At 42.8% G+C, this 16,954-nt stretch overlaps 1 protein-coding gene across 12 annotated transcripts in view; it reads left to right on the forward strand.

The window, feature by feature from the left end:
- Nucleotides 1-16,954, forward strand: part of SH3PXD2A (SH3 and PX domains 2A) — a 249,449-nt gene that overhangs the window by 145,964 nt on the left and 86,531 nt on the right. For 10 of the 12 annotated variants that reach the window (XM_053389297.1, XM_053389300.1, XM_053389302.1 and 7 more), the window contains one exon: nt 7,692-7,720. The exons of 1 other annotated variant lie outside the window; for it this stretch is intronic. In XM_053389297.1, coding sequence (XP_053245272.1) covers nt 7,692-7,720 — 29 coding nt within the window. Of the gene's footprint in view, nt 1-7,512; nt 7,721-16,954 lie in introns of those variants that run through there. One more of the 12 variants, XM_053389306.1, reaches the window with a different exon arrangement.

Here is a 16,954-nt window from a genome sequence, read left to right on the forward strand (position 1 = left end):
AGTGTTGTAAAGCCATATGTGTGAAAATGCCCTGAATTGTCTTTGTGTCAGGCTGAACAAAGATTGAGGTTAATCCTTACCTATCTAGACAATAAAGCCACAGGCCTGTGTTTGATGTCCGGTTACAGTTACTACAGCCGGGGCTCTAATCCAGTGTTATACTCCTGGGACTCATTCAGAAGAGGAACCATGAAGGTGCTTTGAGTAACAAGTAAAGTGTGCACATGTATGCACTCCTCATTGTAAGCAATTACCTGTCAAATTGAAAACCACTAAGGCCATTAAGTGAGGGCCATTTGCTACGTGGTGAAAAGCAGAGTCAGGGAGGTTGAATGGAGAAGTGTCCCCCTCCCCCATTTCACCAAACAGGAGGAAATAAAGCAATGACGAGGCAGCAGGCCCTGCTGTATATCTCATCCATTAGAGGTGTCTGGCAAGAATCCTGTTTCACAATTAGATAAAAGCTTTTCCATTCTAAATCACTGTCCAGAAGACAGTTTGGAGCCTAAAATGCTGAATCGAATGCACAGGGGAAGCCAAGATCCTGCTCTGGATGCTGGTAATTTATATGCATTATAAGCATTTACACAGAAGAATGTAGGCTCCTACTCAATGATGTGTTGATTTTTGTTTTTAATTTAACTGGTTTCCCCCGCAGTTACTTTGCGATTTCTTTGACTCATTTGACATGATCATATGGTGTTTCTATTGCCTATAATCCTTGTGTGTCCTGTACTGCTTCAGGCTGCAGGGTGATGCAGGCATGACAGGGAGAAGGGTTCTGAATTAGCTTTCTCCCTTAGGCACTAATTTTTTACATGCAGGAAATGTTCTCTGTGTGACTTATTTTGTGGCATTAAGGGTTTTTAATGTAAATTGTATACGTGTTATACAACTATCATGTTCAACTAATCATAGTTTGTTGTTACATTCAACAAGACAAACTGAGGTAAGTTTCAACTATGGTTTATTGAAATAAGCCAGGATCAATGTGGACATAATGAGAAATTCTGATTATTGTAAAGGTGAAAGTTCCTCGTTGGCTGTGCCAGAGGAGGAGAGAGAAGGGGGTGTCATGTGCAAAGACTAGCCCAGCTCATTCCTTTTAGTGTTACATCTGAACCAAGACTCGTGTCCCAGTCTTTTGATTTTCTGAACAAGGCAACTGTGTCTCCCAGTGGATATTGAGCTCTCTTCTTTAGTTAAATTTCAGTTTTGGGGGGAATTTAAGAGTCTGTTGTTTTTAATCCAAGAAGCAAAGGAGAGAATAAATCAATGCATGATTTATCATTGTAGTCCATACTTATGCTTATGGAGAGAGATGCAAGCTTTCAGTCTTATGGATCTAGCAGCTTTAGAACAGCATAGAGCGATCATGTATGAGCAAGAGCAGGAGTGGGCCTAAGGTAGATCTCATGATGATTTGCAGTAGATAGGTAAGGATTTTTGATATGCAAAATGATCCCCTCCTATCACCACCCTAAATCATATTGCTGAAATGCAGAAAGCTTGGGATACCAGGAGTGGACTGTTGCATGGAAGGGCACTCAGAATAAATTCCTGGCTTCAGAATTCTTTCATTCAGTGTATGCCTTTTGTATCAGGCTCTGGTTGGTGGATCTTTGGCTGCTAGTAAAATAAAATAAAATAAAATAAAATAAAATAAAATAAGAGCAGCTCCTACAAATCTGAAGTCTACCACCACTAGGCAAGAGTACTCTATCCATAACCAAGACACATATGGGACATGGGGACTTTATATCTACGGAAATAACAGGTGAAATATATTGAATATAAAGTAGCTACTTAGTGCTAAGAGAGTCACATCTCCAGGAAAGCTGCTAGCAAAACGCAGGTGGCATTTTTTGTTCAGAAAGTTAGAAAGATGTCCATTTGAAAAGGTGTTTTCTCAGATGGATATGCATAACTATACATAAAAAGTGAAGTGCCTGATGGCCATCTCATAGGATTACTGCCAAACAGGTTATGGGAGGTCTCTGGTATAAGCTTAACACATACTGGAGCGTGCCAACATATGTCCTGACATGCTTAATACTTATGAGAACTGGTCTGGATTGCATCTTATAGCCTGATAGAACTATGAACACAAAGCCTTTTATGTAAAAGCTGTATCAAAGCTGGTAGTGCCCGACCTCTAGGAAGTCTGTTCTGGTGTTTTCCCCACAACTGTATGTAGTTTTATAGGATCTATTTTGATGTGCATGAACTTTTAGCCATGTTGGATAAGGAGTTGTCTTTGTGTTTCCTTTTGTAACTGCAAATAGAATATGACCAGGAAGCACGTGTTAAATTAAATCAGGCAACAACTTATATAAAGAAATGATAGAGTGCCAACACTACAGCTTCTTTCTGGAGTAGTATAGCTCAGAAAAATGAGCAGCAAATGCACAAGATCAAAGGGACATCACTAATACTAACAGTATACCAAGAGAGAGACTGTATGACTGTTGAGAAGAAAAATGGAGACTGTAAACCTTGACAATTGGCTTCATTTCTCTCACCCACATCTTGTAGGATATAGGATAATCCCAGTAATTATGTATTGCAAAAAATAATTGTGCCATTTCAGAGGGAAATGGGCCCCTGGTGTTATAGTGCTAGGAAACCTGATAAATCAAGACTGCCTTTGAAATTATGAACAAGGGACCTTAACTAATCAAAAACCACAAAAATATTAATCATCCCAGAGCATGTGTGTGAGTGGGTTTAGGACTCAGCACTAAAAAGGCAGCTATTTTAGAACCACAATTCTATTTTTTCATCATGAAAGTGATCTAAAAATCTACAGCTAGTGCTGGTCAGGGTTTTTGACTACTGCTAGCCCAAGACATTTTACTGCCTGAAGTGGTGCCCAAGTGTGCACACCCTCCTACCAGTGAGGACAAACGGTTTAAAAAGTCTGGCTACACCATTCAAACACTGATTCCTGCTTTGAGCTAGGGATGGTTGAGAATTCCCCCCCCCCCAGTTCATATTTGAAGCAAAGGCTACCAAATTCATACTTTCTGAAACAACACAAGGAATGAAACAGTGCCAAGCTTCCAAATTCTCACTTCTCCAAATTTTGCAATGCAGTTCTCCTGCCAAAAGTGTTTACAAAAAAATCCATATTTTGAGGTAAAGTGATCAAAGAAATGCATATTAATGAAAATAACATAAAAATGCATTATTTTGAAGAAAATTGCTTGTAAAAATGTGTATATTTTGGATCTCTTTTGGTCGAATTTTACCTTAGCTGTTCCCCTGAGTTGAGTGAGTTCAGAGAGGTCGGGGGGGGGGGGAATTGGTTAGCACCTATGCAGTCAATGTGTGTGAAGCAAGCTTAAACTTGTAGTGTAATGTCATGAATCTATGAAACCCCAGCTATGTTAAAAGCATTTAAATGATTTATGCAATGAGCATTATTTTGCAACTTGCAGACATTTCTACTATGAATATTTCAAAATAATAATGACTCACCTTTGTGTTGTTCCTCACTGTGCTTTTTAAACTTCTCCAGTTCTGTTTGTCATTATTTACATTCTATAAAATGATACCCTCAATGAAAACTTCACAATGGGAGAAAATTAAATCTGGTCTGATGCAAGATGTATCTCAAAGACTGGACTGCAGGCAGTCCAGGCTGCTTTATGGGGCAGGTCCTTTGTGAGGTAAATATTCTGTCTCTTGTGCAAAAGTTCACAAATTGAAGGGATAAACAAGGCAAAGCAGAACCAGATGGGGGATATGATTCTTAAGCAATATCTATTTTGTCCTTTAACTTTCCAGGAAAAAGCCAGCAATAAACATCAGTGTTGCATATCCCAGTCTGGATGACCTTTCCTGGGGAAGGTCATGTGGTTTTAATTGATTGTTCCTGCCCTCTGAAGCCTCCTGTTTTGTTATTCCATAGTCACTGCTTTCCCCATGAGGCATGGGTCCTTTCCTGGTGCTGCACTGCCATATATTATATCCTAATGCACTGATGAACTCATCAAACTCAAGGTTCATCTTTCATCAGGGAAAGTTGAATAATTTCAAAGGCAAAACATTCAGGACAAAAAAGTAGCTTCACACACATATATTATCCCATTCAATGGATTTGCATGTCATCCTCCTGACTCCATCACCAATTATTCATTCATTTTGTGCCCGTTTGGACCCTTCTTTATGTCCTCTTTTGGGTCCTTGTGAATTTCTTTCCCCTTGTTCCTGGCCCTGATGATTGTCCTTTCTGTCACTCTGATATTACCAGGCTAAGGAAGAGAGCAGTGACAGGAGCAAGGACAAACAGCATCAGCTTCCACTTACTTATCTTTCCCTTTCCCTCTAACTGATAGTATGGATTCAGTCCAGAGAAAGAGGGTAAGCAAATGGGGAGGGGTAAGAGCAGGAAGGAGGAGAATACATCATGCCCAGAGATGGCACTGATAGATGAAGGATAGAATTAGGCCACATTCACACTGTACAGTGGTACCTCGGGTTAAGAACTTAATACGTTCTGGAGGTCCGTTCTTAACCTAACTGTTCTTAACCTGAGGTACCACTTTAGCTAATGGGGCCTCCCACTGCCGCTGCGCCACCGCCGCACGATTTCTGTTCTCATCCTGAAGCAAAGTTCTTAACCGGAGGTACTATTTCGGGGTTAGTGGAGTCTGTAACCTGAAGCGTCTGTAACCTGAAGCATCTGTAACCTGAGGTACCACTGTACATTTAAAGTATAGTGATACCACTTTAAGCAATCACGGCTTCCCCCAAGGAATTCTGGGAGCTGTAGTTTGTTAAGGGTGCCAAGAATTGTTAGGGGACCTGTATTCTCCTCACAGAGCTACAATTTCAGAGTGACTTGACAGTCTATTTGCAGGGAACTGTAAATTGTCTAAAGTAGCATCATAGTGGTTTAAATGTGTGGTGTGAATGCTGCAGTTCTCTGAAATGGGCCAACCAACAGTACTGATGGGCTATCAGCCTGGTGAAAGAAAGAAAGAAAGAAAGAAAGAAAGAAAGAAAGAAAGAAAGTCTCTGGAATTGGGATGTGGCAAGTCCCTCATTGTGCAAATATACAATGGTACCTCGGAAATCGAACGGAATCTATTTGGGTAATCCGTTCAACTTCCAAAACGTTTGGAAACCAAGGTGTAGCTTCCGACTGGAAGCCGTGGAAGCCCCATCGGACATTCAGTTTCCAAAGAACATTCACAAACTGGAATGCTCACTTCTGGGTTTGTGGCGTTTGGGAGCCAAAATGGACGAGTACCAAGGCATTTGGGATCCAAGGTACAACTGTATTGGGATTTTCAAGCTGAGAAACACTTATGCCATATATAATGGGTATATGTATTAGTCCATTGAAGAATGGGAAGTCTTCCTGAGTAAACATGTGTAGAACTAGACTGTAGCTTCTTCTAATACCATCACAGTATTGCTTCAAGTCTGTGCAGCCCCTTCTCCTCAACACAGGGCCCTTCTTTCTGTCTACTCTGCTTGAACAGAGAGAATTTCAGAAATTTTGGCCTTCCTCAAGCCCTGTTTTTGCTGGAGGCAAGGAATTTTGGGCTCTTGTACTTAATATACCATCACAATGAGAGGCATTCTAAGTCTATGGAAAAAGTTGACCCGGATTGTGAAGGAACAGATTCATGTTGAAGAGGGCTCCACAATGCAACGATTTAGCTTAGTAAATGAATAGGATACTAATTACTTTTATTTCATTGGTTTATTTGTCTCGCGAAAGAGGGAAAGGGGTCAGAATGCTAGGAACATTACAAACGTCTCAATTTTAACAATTTCAGAGCTCCAGAAGGAAGGGGATAAGTAGTCAGGGGTTGTGTCCCCAAAGAGAAGCATTGGTACCGCTGGGTATTCTGCTCACAGTATTGTTTACACCCCTACATTGTATTCTATTCTCTCTTCAGTTCCCCCCAATCACCTATGAATGGTCAGTAGCTTCAAGAGGTGGGGAACAGGTTCTTAATCATGAATGCTTTAACCAATTTCCTATTTGTATGTTTTCATGAAATGCCTTTATTGTCATTTATGACTTTGGAGAGCTGCTTCACTTAAAGTAGAGGTGGGGAACCTGTGGCCTTCCAGATGTTGAACTCCAACTTCTATAATCCTGACTGTTGGCCATTCTGGCTGGGGCTACTAGACGTTGGGAGTCCAGTAGCATCTGGGGAACACCAGGTTCTTATTCATTTCTAGTAGGGAACAGATTGTACTAATAGATGGGCAATTTATTGAAATGGCTATTGGAAATTGTGCATTTTCCTATGCTGAAATCCTATGCACACCTACTTGAGAGTTACCGTATTTTTCGCTCTATAGGGCGCACCTGACCATAGGGCGCACCTAGTTTTCAGAGGGGGAAATCAAGGGGGAAAAATGATCCCCCCCCCAGCTCTGGGAGCAGCGGACAGGCTGCGCGCAGCCTGTGCGCTTCTCCCAGACCTTTTCCCTGCTTTTGCGGGAGGTGGGGGAATTCCCCCATCTCCCACAAATGCCCACAGGAGCCGCGCACCCTTTAAGGAGCACACGGCTCCTGCGGGCTTTTCGACCAGGAGGGAGAAGGGACTGACACGGCCAGTCAGTCCCTTCTCCCTCCTTGGTGAAAAGCCTCAAAGAGGTCGGGGAGCAGCGCAAAGGCGGCGCGCCGCCTTCCCACTGCCCCCCGAGCTTGTGGGGCTCGCGGTGGCTTTGCGTTGCTATTGCTGAAGCCAAGGAGCCTGCATTCGCTCCATAGGACGCACACACATTTCAAGAAGCCTATATTACCAACTCTCAAGGTCTCTGGAAGACTTATTTTGAAATGAAAAAAGCTTTTAAGAACATGCTCCTGGAAAAAAAATCTGAGTTCGCACTAGCCAAATGGTCTAAAATTGTTACATTTCCCCTTAATTTTTGGAGGGGGAAAAGTGCGTCCTATAGAGCGAAAAATACGGTAGTTCCCATTGAACTTATTGGGATTTACTTCTAAGTAAGCATGCATGTGATGGTGGAGAAATCCTGCTTTGGAAATGCAAGAGCTTCTCCTTTAACAGCTATGTATGTGAATGTACAAGTTAATAAAATATTTTCTAGAAATAAAGAAACCTTGTCAGCCCCATAATCAAAAGAACCAGTCAAAGTAAGAAAACAGCATTTATTCTCCTTATGTGAAAGAAGCCAGGCATTTCTACTCTTCTTTTGCACAGACAAGTGTTAGGCAGAGATAACTAGAAGAAGCTGCAGGGGTATGCAGATGGCAAACTGCTTTTTTGAAACCATAGTACTGCAAGCGTCACACAATATCGCTTAATGAAGCAAATGCGGTAACCTTGCAAGGAGTAGCCGGCATGCTTGTGCCTCTGTGCTGGATGAAAACGATAAAGGGTTAAGCCAGTAACAGCTCTATCTGAAGCTTGATTTAAAGAAGGGAGAATTGATATGCTCTCCCCCTCCCTTGAGTGGATGGTCGGCTCTTTCTAGTGGATCACATGGGCTTGTTAGGCTCTGCTGCAGAAGCACCAGCTGCTGCTGATCAAGGGAGGGTGCATCACCGGCTGGGTGTGTGTGTCAATGCCTTGTGGTCCCAGGCTCCAGTTTAAAAGAGGGGAAGCCCACAACGTGCTTCTGAGCAAGTGGGCTCTACCTTTTTTCTCCCCTGTGCTTCAAGACCTAACCATGTCTATCTGTTGTTGCCTTTTTTTCAGGGATTATGGATCCTCAAAAAGGAAATCAGGTAAGAAACCATGCTTGTTCCATATGTAGCATCATGTCTACAAAGCTCAAAATGTTTCTTAACAATTGCTCTTTTATTGCCTGCTGTGTGAAATGTTGGGGGTGTTTAATGGATTTCATTTAGCAGGAAAGGGAGTATTTAAAATATTTAGTAACTGAGTAGGCAAAATGTTGCTTGCACGTTTTTGCTGTTGTGTATTTCAGCAGAAAATGTGCCTCTCCCTGCCCTCTCTAGTTGATGGGGAAATGTTTTACAAATACTAAATGCAGAAAAAGCAGGCTTTCTGTGTTGCAGTTTTGCATTGCATTGGAAGCTACCTGAAGACCATCTAGTTTCATGTTCTTCTTGCTAAGGTAGAATCACTCTAACCTGACCCTGTCTCAATCCAGGGATTGTTCGTGGTTATTTCTGGAGGAATAGTAATGGTATAGCTGAACTTGCAAGCTTAGTTTGTTCATGCATTGCCCATTCCCTCATGTGTATCACCACATTTCTCCATCCCTCCCTGGTCTAGTGCTCCTGAAGGGGTTCCTGTACCTTTAGCTGTATCTAAGGGGTGTTGTTTTAGAGTAAATGCAGCTTATTGTGCCAGTGTGAAAAAACCTGCAGCTGCTAAAATGTCATCTTGCATACTACTATGAAAAGGCACAGGAACCCTGGCTGTATGTGTTCTGGCCCACCTGCCCTCACATGGATTCAATCTTGACTCATCACCGGGTTTTCTTAATGGCTGCATTCTTACTAGCTGTTAGAGAAATTGCTGTGTGAGTGAGAGATTCATCATGCACAGAAACCCTAAGATTAGGTTCTCTATAACCTTTATTGGCCTAAATTTCTAACTAGTAAGTTCTCCTAATCAGCCAAAAGTATAAATACAAGTTGTACTCTGTTGTGTGCACTATGCAGTGCAGACATGGCTCAGAAATGAAAGTCAGGGCCAGCTCTACCATTAGGCAGAGGAAGGCAGTCCCTAGTCCCTTCAGGTGACGAATTCCTCCTGAACCTCTGGGCATTCCCTTCCCTTGAAGATCAGAGCTGTGTGTGCTGTGTAGCTTGTCATGTACTCCCTGAACTAGCCTGTTGCCCTCAGGTGCAGTGGATGATGTTATCTTGCTGCAGCTATTAAAGCAAAATTCCAGCTGCCAATCGAGGTGGCTTCCGTACATGGAAAGTGGAAGTGCTATCTTGTCCTTTACCTCAGGCAGCAAAATGTATTGTGCAGGGCTGAATAAAACTGCAGCTGTGAGGTCGGATGGGAGAATAGGTTCACAATGAAATCCTGTTAATGCCTACTCAGAAGGGAGCCTCATTAAATTAAATGAGACTTAGTCCCAAGTAGCAATATCCAGATGTTTTGGAGTGCAACTGCCCTCAGCACCAGCTGGCAACATCAATGGTCAGGGATGACTTTATATATTTATTTTTTCTACTTCTAGCCCTCTCTTCACTGAATGGTCTCGGGGCAGGTCATATAAAAATAGTACAATTAATTGAAAACCATAAGTTAAAGCTGCAGAACTAAACAAAATAATGAGAACAGCGAAACAGGTGTGCAACAAGACAGCACAAGGGAAAACATCCACTGTCTTAAAATCTTGGGTAAAGAGGGGCATCTTGACCTGATTCTGAAAACTATACAAGATGCACCTCAGAGGAGATAACATTCTACAACATGGGGACCACCAGAGAAAAAGCCCCCATGTGCCACCAGCCCACAAACCACACAAGGAGGTGGTACTGCCAGCAGTGCCCTCCCGTCAGTCCAGGCAGGTGGATATGAGAGGAGAAGTCTTTAAATATTTGGGGCCCAAGTCACATAGAATTTTGAATGCCAAAATCAACAATTTAAACTGGGCTTGGTAGTGAATTGGTACCAGAGCAGTTGCTTTAAGACCAGTATATTCTGAGTCCAGCCAGAAATGCCCACTTCTGCTTTATTCCTGCATTCTGCACAAGTTGCAGCTTCCAGACTGTCTTCAAGGGCAGCCCTGTGTAGAGTGCATGGCAACAGTCCAATCTGGAAGTTACCAGAGCATGGATCGCTATGGTGAAGCTACATCTGTCAAAAGGGTAGTAGCTGCTGAACAGCTAGAAACAGGCACCCCTAGTCAACAAGGCCACCTGGACCTTAAGCAACAGTGATGGCTCAAGGAGTAGCCCCACGCTATGGAACAGTTTTCCCCCCAGGGGAGTTAATTCAGAGTTGTAATCCAGCAGCATTGAGAGGGCACCATGTTGGCTATCCCAGGAAAAAATTGACCACAATACAGTGGTACCTCGGGTTGCATACGCTTCAGGTTACATATGCTTCAGGTTACAAACTCCGCTAACACAGAAATAGTACCTCAGGTTAAGAACTGTGCTTCAGGATGAGAACAGAAATCGTGCTCTGGTGGCGTGGCGGCAGCAGGAGGCCCCATTAGCTAAAGTGGTGCTTCAGGTTAAGAACAGTTTCAGGTTAAGAACGGACCTCCAGAACAAATTAAGTACTTAACCCGAGGTACCACTTAACCCGAGGTACCACTGTATCTGTTTAGAAGGTACTTGGGCAAAATACTAGAAAAGACCATTCTCTGTCTTAGATCCTCATGCCAGTCAGTTACTGTGCTAGATGCATTAATGGTCTGACTTTTTACAAAACACACACATGTGTGTGCATGTGTGTGTGCATGCGCGTGCATGCGTGTGCACACATATTAAGGGAGGTATAGAGACCTCAATTAGAGCCTGGGCAATAGCTCTTATTTGTCTTTGGGAATGACTTACCCTAATGCTGTTGTGCTTATCTGGCACGTGACTCTTATTAATTCCATTGATGGGCTAGCTAAGCTGGAATGCTTGATTTTTGCAATTTAACTGTGGTATTCTAATGGATAGTTGGCATTTTGACTATCTCCCCCGCCCCTTTCCTGGAAATCCTGAGGATTTGAAAAAAGGCTCCTAGCCTGTAGCATGAAACCCAGAGGTAAATAGCATAAGAAACCATAGCAGTTGTCATTTCATTCATCTTTTATTAACCCTGCTGGGTAGATCACGCTGAGAACTATGACTCGAATGAATGAGCTGCATTTCATGCCTGAGTGTGTAGGTTTGAATCTGTCGTTCACAGTCAGACTCAATGCCACATCAGTAAATCATAACAAGGTAAGGCATAGTACCTTCAATATTTCCCATTAAGAACTATCTCTAGATTAAGTCCAAAACATGTCCAAATTCTCTTTCTCTCTAAATGTTCTGTTTTCCCAATCCACTATTCGTTGTACTTCTGTTTCTTTCCTAATCTTGCACAAATATTTTTGCTGCTATCAGTAAACCATACATTTTTTTCCATTTCTGATATAGCACCTTCCATATATCCCAGTTAAATTCTAAGAGGGTACAGCACCACATCTTAATATAAGTATTGAAAGCTTTCATGGAACCAGACCTTTCCATCAAATATGCAGCGTTACATTGCCAGCATTCAGCTTTCTCCTCCAGATAAATCGTTTTAATTCTCTATGGCGTCATGTACTATCTTGCTATTACTTTAAAAGATTTCCACGTGGTGAATTATGTCTGTATTGCTCCCACATGGATTCTCATACTACCTCCACAATATCTTCATTTAAATCTGCAACCCACTTATCACAATATTTATTCTTTGTTATTTATATCAATATATTATGTATATTCTAACTTAGAAGCAGCTTCCTTGTCACTTCTCAATCTTCCTGGTTTGCTTTATTTTTTCTGAAGAAAAGACTACCTGCTCCTTTTTTACAAAATCCACCAAATTATGCTTCATCTAGTTATAACATAATGGGATTTTGGACAGGCTCTCCCACTGTGACTGGCAAATTATTTTGGCCCCAAGTCCTTGACCATATACTCCACTTTGAGAACAACACTATATCTTCTGGCAAGCCGCCGTCTCTTCTTAGGGCTGGGAAAACCCAGAGCAGAACAAGCCGGACCTGCTTCTGTAGATCTGCTTCTTCAAAACAGGCCTCCAAAAAGTTGGCATAAAGAGAAAATGTTAATGCTTTCAGCTCATACCATTGGAGTAATAGTGCCCCTTTCGTTCCCAGAACAGAGGTGGGGCATAGCATTCTGCTATTCATACTTTAAAGATGGTGATTCTGTTACCCCCACCCCACAGATAAATGAGAATTAGAGTACAGTGGTAACTTGGTTCCTGAATGGCTTAGTCGTCAAGCAAATTGGCTTCTGAACACCGCAAACCCGGAAGTAAGTGTTCAAGTTTGCGAACATTTTTCGGAAGCCGAATTTCTTACGCGGCTTCTGCTTGAGTGCAGGAAGCTCCTGCAGCCAATTGGAAGCCATGCCAGGGTTTTCAGACGATTTCGGGAGTCGAACGGACTCCCAGAACGGATTAAGTTCGAGAACCAAGGTACCACTGTACTGGAGTAAAACATTGATTATACTCTGCAGTTCTAGTATTGATAATTTTCACTGAGCTTTAAAGCATTGTTTAAAAATTGGCTGTGATCTGGCTGCAGATATTTTATAACGTAATTATTTTTAATACAAGTGCTTTATAAAAACTGTAGAAAGCCGTTACTGTATTAAATGTGGCATTCCTCCCTTTCTCTCATGTGAAATTATGATGGCTATGACATAAGTGTACAGTGCTGAGTTAATGCTTCAGCTACTAACCATGCAAACTATACGCACATGTGAGCTGCATGTGTTGGATTTAATTGCACAATTCAAATTATTTTCAACTCGGAGGCACCCTCTTTTATTTCACTTTTAAAGTGTCTTTATAAATCCTCTTAAAATTAATGGTTCTGTACAGACATCTCATAAATTAGGCCAATTCTTTATCTCTTCCACCTCCGCCCCCCAAACAAAAACCCTCTGCAAAATACCATCTGTGCTTTAGAAACATAGTCTGCTCTGGACATAATCCCAGAGCATTTCTAGTGCTGGAGCTTTGTAGCATGGTGACTCTGTGTGACTGTGCAGTGATAGCATCCTGTCCCACAGTTAGTGGCCAAGAGTTGTTTCCTAGTAAATACAAGAACCTAGAAGTTATCTAATAATTCTTTAACCAACAAAAATGGTTACTCTTGCTGTTACCGGCTCAATACCAGTCTCTTCTCTTCTCTTGCTCTCAGGCTGACATTGGCGCAGTTGGGGACAGCTGTGTGTACTCGGAAGCCATCTCATAATTATAGATTATTGTGTGAGACTTGCTTCTAATGTTTGCTCAGTAGGGTGATTGTGTGCAAAGGACAAAGGTCCTCTAATTTGAATTACATTGTAGAAGAGAGAATTTGGCAGCTCCAATTTGTCATGCGTGGGTGGTTAAAAACTACCCACTGAAATTACCTTTCAAAGCTATCATAGTCTTGTACTTTCCTCTTACCTGGTTTCATTTGGCTAGTTCTGGGATGCCAATGTGGTGCCTTCAGGTATTGTGGGCTACAGCTCCCATCCTCTCTGACCCTCGGTTGTGCTGGCTGGGCCTGAAGGAAGTTGTCATCCAAAACATCTGGAAGGCATCATTTTGGCTACCCGTCAGCTAAATGTTCAGCTAAATGTTTCAAAGGGAGGACAAAATGAAGCTTATACATCCCCCACCCCACCCCACACACAGAGAGAGGCAAGGTGGTACCAGGGAGATGTAATCCAGCATGTCTCTCTCCTGCCCTAAGGCAGGTATGGAGCATCTGTAACCCTCCAAATGGATTGCAACTCCCATCCACACACCCTTAATGTTGATTTGACAAGTATTTTCTGGAGGACCCATCTCTGTGTACATTGAAGCAGGGGAGACATCCCCCAAGAGCAGAGCTGATGTAATTCCCATGGCTCCTGCCAGATGGGATTGTGTATGGACATAAATACAGCAGCTATTGTGTGCAAAGACTTGCTTGTTAAATTTGAAGCATGACACACTGTCTTGTATATGCAGCTTAAGACTCTCCTCCCTGGAAGAGAGGGGAGTGGTTGTGGGCGGGAGCCCGAGCTCCGCCCCTAGCAGGGGGCGTTATCCCCCTGCCTCCTCCTCTCACCTGGCTGGCGCCCACGCCCCTCGGCAGGCACCCAACCAGGTGCCTCCGAGGGGGCGTGTCCAGCAGCCTTTTGCTGCGGTGCCAGCCTCTCTTCGGCCTCATTCTTCTCCGTCGTCTCGTCGCGAGTCACCCACCCTCCACTCCCTTTGAGCTCAGGGTCTTAGTTCATTGGCCTTGCTATGGACCTTAGGTTGGTCGCCCTGGTTGTCCAGGGGGCCTGGTAGGAATTTTTCCATTTGGCATTAGGCTTTTTGGTTTTTTCGTCTACCTCGTAGCAATCACCACAACTTTTGTGGTATTGGTGGGTAGGTTAGGCATTGGAATAATGTGTTGTGGTGTGTCGAAGGGCTAGGTGTGGCCATTGCCTATGCCTTCAATTTTTGGGTATTCCGTTAAAGGAATCTGGCGGTCGTGTACTCTGTCCGATGCCTGCTTGGCGGGAGGCCATGGCACGACCCTCGGTGACATCAGGGGAGAGCCTATAGTTGGATTAGCATCAACAGGCTCCACCTACTGGTGAATAAACCCACTTGTTTTAGACATCCAATGCCTAAGCCAATACCTTTTCACTGCTGTAATCAATAAAGTTGTGGCCTTTCTTCTATATGCAGCTTAGTGACGTCTCTAGTTTAAGTATGTCAATGCACTATGTGTTATGGGGACCATAGGACAGTAGTTTTCAACTTTCTTTAACTCATAATTTGCAGAATGAGATCCTTGTACCAGCTCAAACTATTTGTCCATCTAGTTCAGTATTGTGTATTGCGACTGACAGCAGCCCTCCATGGTCTCAGTAAAGATGTTTCTTATCACCTGTTACCAGTTTCTATTAACTGAAGATGTCAGGGATTGAACCTGGGACCTTCTGTATGCAAACCATGTGTTATGGTCCATTCTCATTTGGGATTTCTCCTCCTCCTAAACTAAAAAGGAAAGAAAACAGTGGTTTCGCTAGTGTGACCTACCTGTTGGTCTCTTCTTGCTACGTAAGGCTGGTGCCATGGGGTGTAGTAAAATATTGGGGTTTTCTAAGAGAAGACTAACATGTTAACATAGTACCTAATTTCTGCCAACGTGCAAGATTCTGGCTTGCAGCAAAGGATGTGACAGCACTCTTTGAAGCTTAGTGCGCTCCCATATTATTCAGGATGTTCAGTGCATTAGCTCTGCCAGGCTGCCATGCACAACTCTTTGCAACTATGGAGGCATGGGCTGCGAGTATGAAAGGTAGAACATACACATGTGCATACAATGGTGCACTTGCCACAGCAGTCACAGTTTCTAGTATTCAGAGTCCTACCATAGAATCTGAACTAACCCTTGAACTGGGAGAAGGCTAGGTAGGCTGGACATGCTAACTCAGAGATACTTTAATATGAGGACTTAAAAAAAAATCTGACATATTTGAGGTGGTGCAGGGCTATTAGAACTACACCTTGTGCTCAGTGGTTCAATCAGTTGTAGCTGGAAGAATAATGCAGAAAATACCCTTTCCTTTGACACCTGATAGGATAAGTCCTATCTTAACTAATTTGTTTTAACTGATGTTAATACTATATTTTTGAATTGTTATCTTTCCTGAGAGTTCAAGGTGAAAGGTTGTTGATGATGATGATAATGTGTTTTGCTCCTGGACAAAAGCATATAACATTCTTGCTGCAGTCTGGTAGTGCATCTCCCCCCTCCCCCCCCGAAACTGAAACCACTGCGATCATCGCTATAAAGAAGTCCCATGAAAAACACCAGGACAGATTAAGAAATAAAACAAATGGATGCTTATTGTTTTGTGAATCTTGCCAAGAAATCTAGATCTCACTTTTCTTTTAAGTGACTAGTCTTGCTGGGAGAACTTTTATGAGGATGGGTTTTGTGTTTTTGATATTGATTTGGCATTTGAAACACCTACTGGAACTCTTTTCTTTGGAAATATTTTCCTTGCTATGTGACTCGCTCTGGTCTGGCTTGCTGTGTTTGGAATTCCTAATTTTATAGTATGCCTGGTATGACTTCTACAAGGCAACTGGCTGGCATCAGCAGGAGAATTGCCAGTATTTACACTTCCTAAATTTCCACTCGATAATCAACCCAAACACCTGATATTGCTATGTTGTGCTTTTCCCCCATAAGGAAAGTTACTTGGAACGTTGTTTTCAGTGCTTCCAATCTAGTTCTTGGATGCAAATGTTCAGCCTCATGCTCAACAACTCAGGGTGCTTTCCGATGTGAGGAATATTGTTAGTTTTCCTGACTTATGATGCTTGCGTTCCTTTTTTTTTTAATGTTCCTTTCACACTGCAGTATCTGTTGTGTTATGGAACATCAAATTTCATCACACCAGTGGGTGTGGTGTGACACAACACCAAACTTTATTGGACAATGTTGCTACTTTCTTACCCTTTCCACACATGCATACTTCTGTTCCCCATCATTCATCCATGAGAATAGCAGAGAAAGAACTGCATGCTGGTATTTCAAACAGATTTATTTCTGGAATCAGCTGACATGAAAATAAGTGCTAAACTTACACTAGATCTCCATTAGTGCCTTTTATGTTGTGTGAAAGCTGAAATATAATGCAGAGGAAGAGGAGGAGGAGTTTGGATTTGATATCCCGCCTTATCACTACCCGAAGGAGTCTCAAAGCAGCTAACATTCTCCTTTCCCTTCCTCAACAAACACTCTGTGAGGTGAGTGGGCCTGAGAGACTTCAAAGAAGTGTGACTGGCCCAAGGTCACCCAGCAGCTGCATGTGGAGGAGCGGAGACGCGAACCCGGTTCACCAGATTACGAGTCTACCGCTCTTAACCACTACACCACACTGGCTCTCCAGTAAGCTCCAGTAAGCAGTGCTGGTTTTTCTAGAATAAGAGGTATCTCAAGTCGCCATTAACATCTCCCTTGTTCTCTTACAATGGCAACGGCACCCACCGGAGAGGTGCTGGGAACTAAGTTCTGGCTGGAAGAAAAGCCCTGACAGTAAGGGAAATGTTGGGGGCAAGGGGAGAGAATAAACGGCTGTGTGGATGCAGCTCCTTTCTCCTAGTGTTGATATATTTATATTTATGGAACATCTGCATTGGGCTATTTTAACCCCCGCCAGACTCACAAGAAATGCTGCAATCTCTTGTGCTTATGCAGTATAGAAAACTTGTTTGGATAATACCCTTCACCCAAACTCATGTCTACATACACCAGGAGCTTAGGACAACAG

The sequence above is a fragment of the Podarcis raffonei genome, chromosome 5 (assembly GCF_027172205.1).
Source record: "Podarcis raffonei isolate rPodRaf1 chromosome 5, rPodRaf1.pri, whole genome shotgun sequence".
NCBI lineage: Eukaryota > Metazoa > Chordata > Lepidosauria > Squamata > Lacertidae > Podarcis > Podarcis raffonei.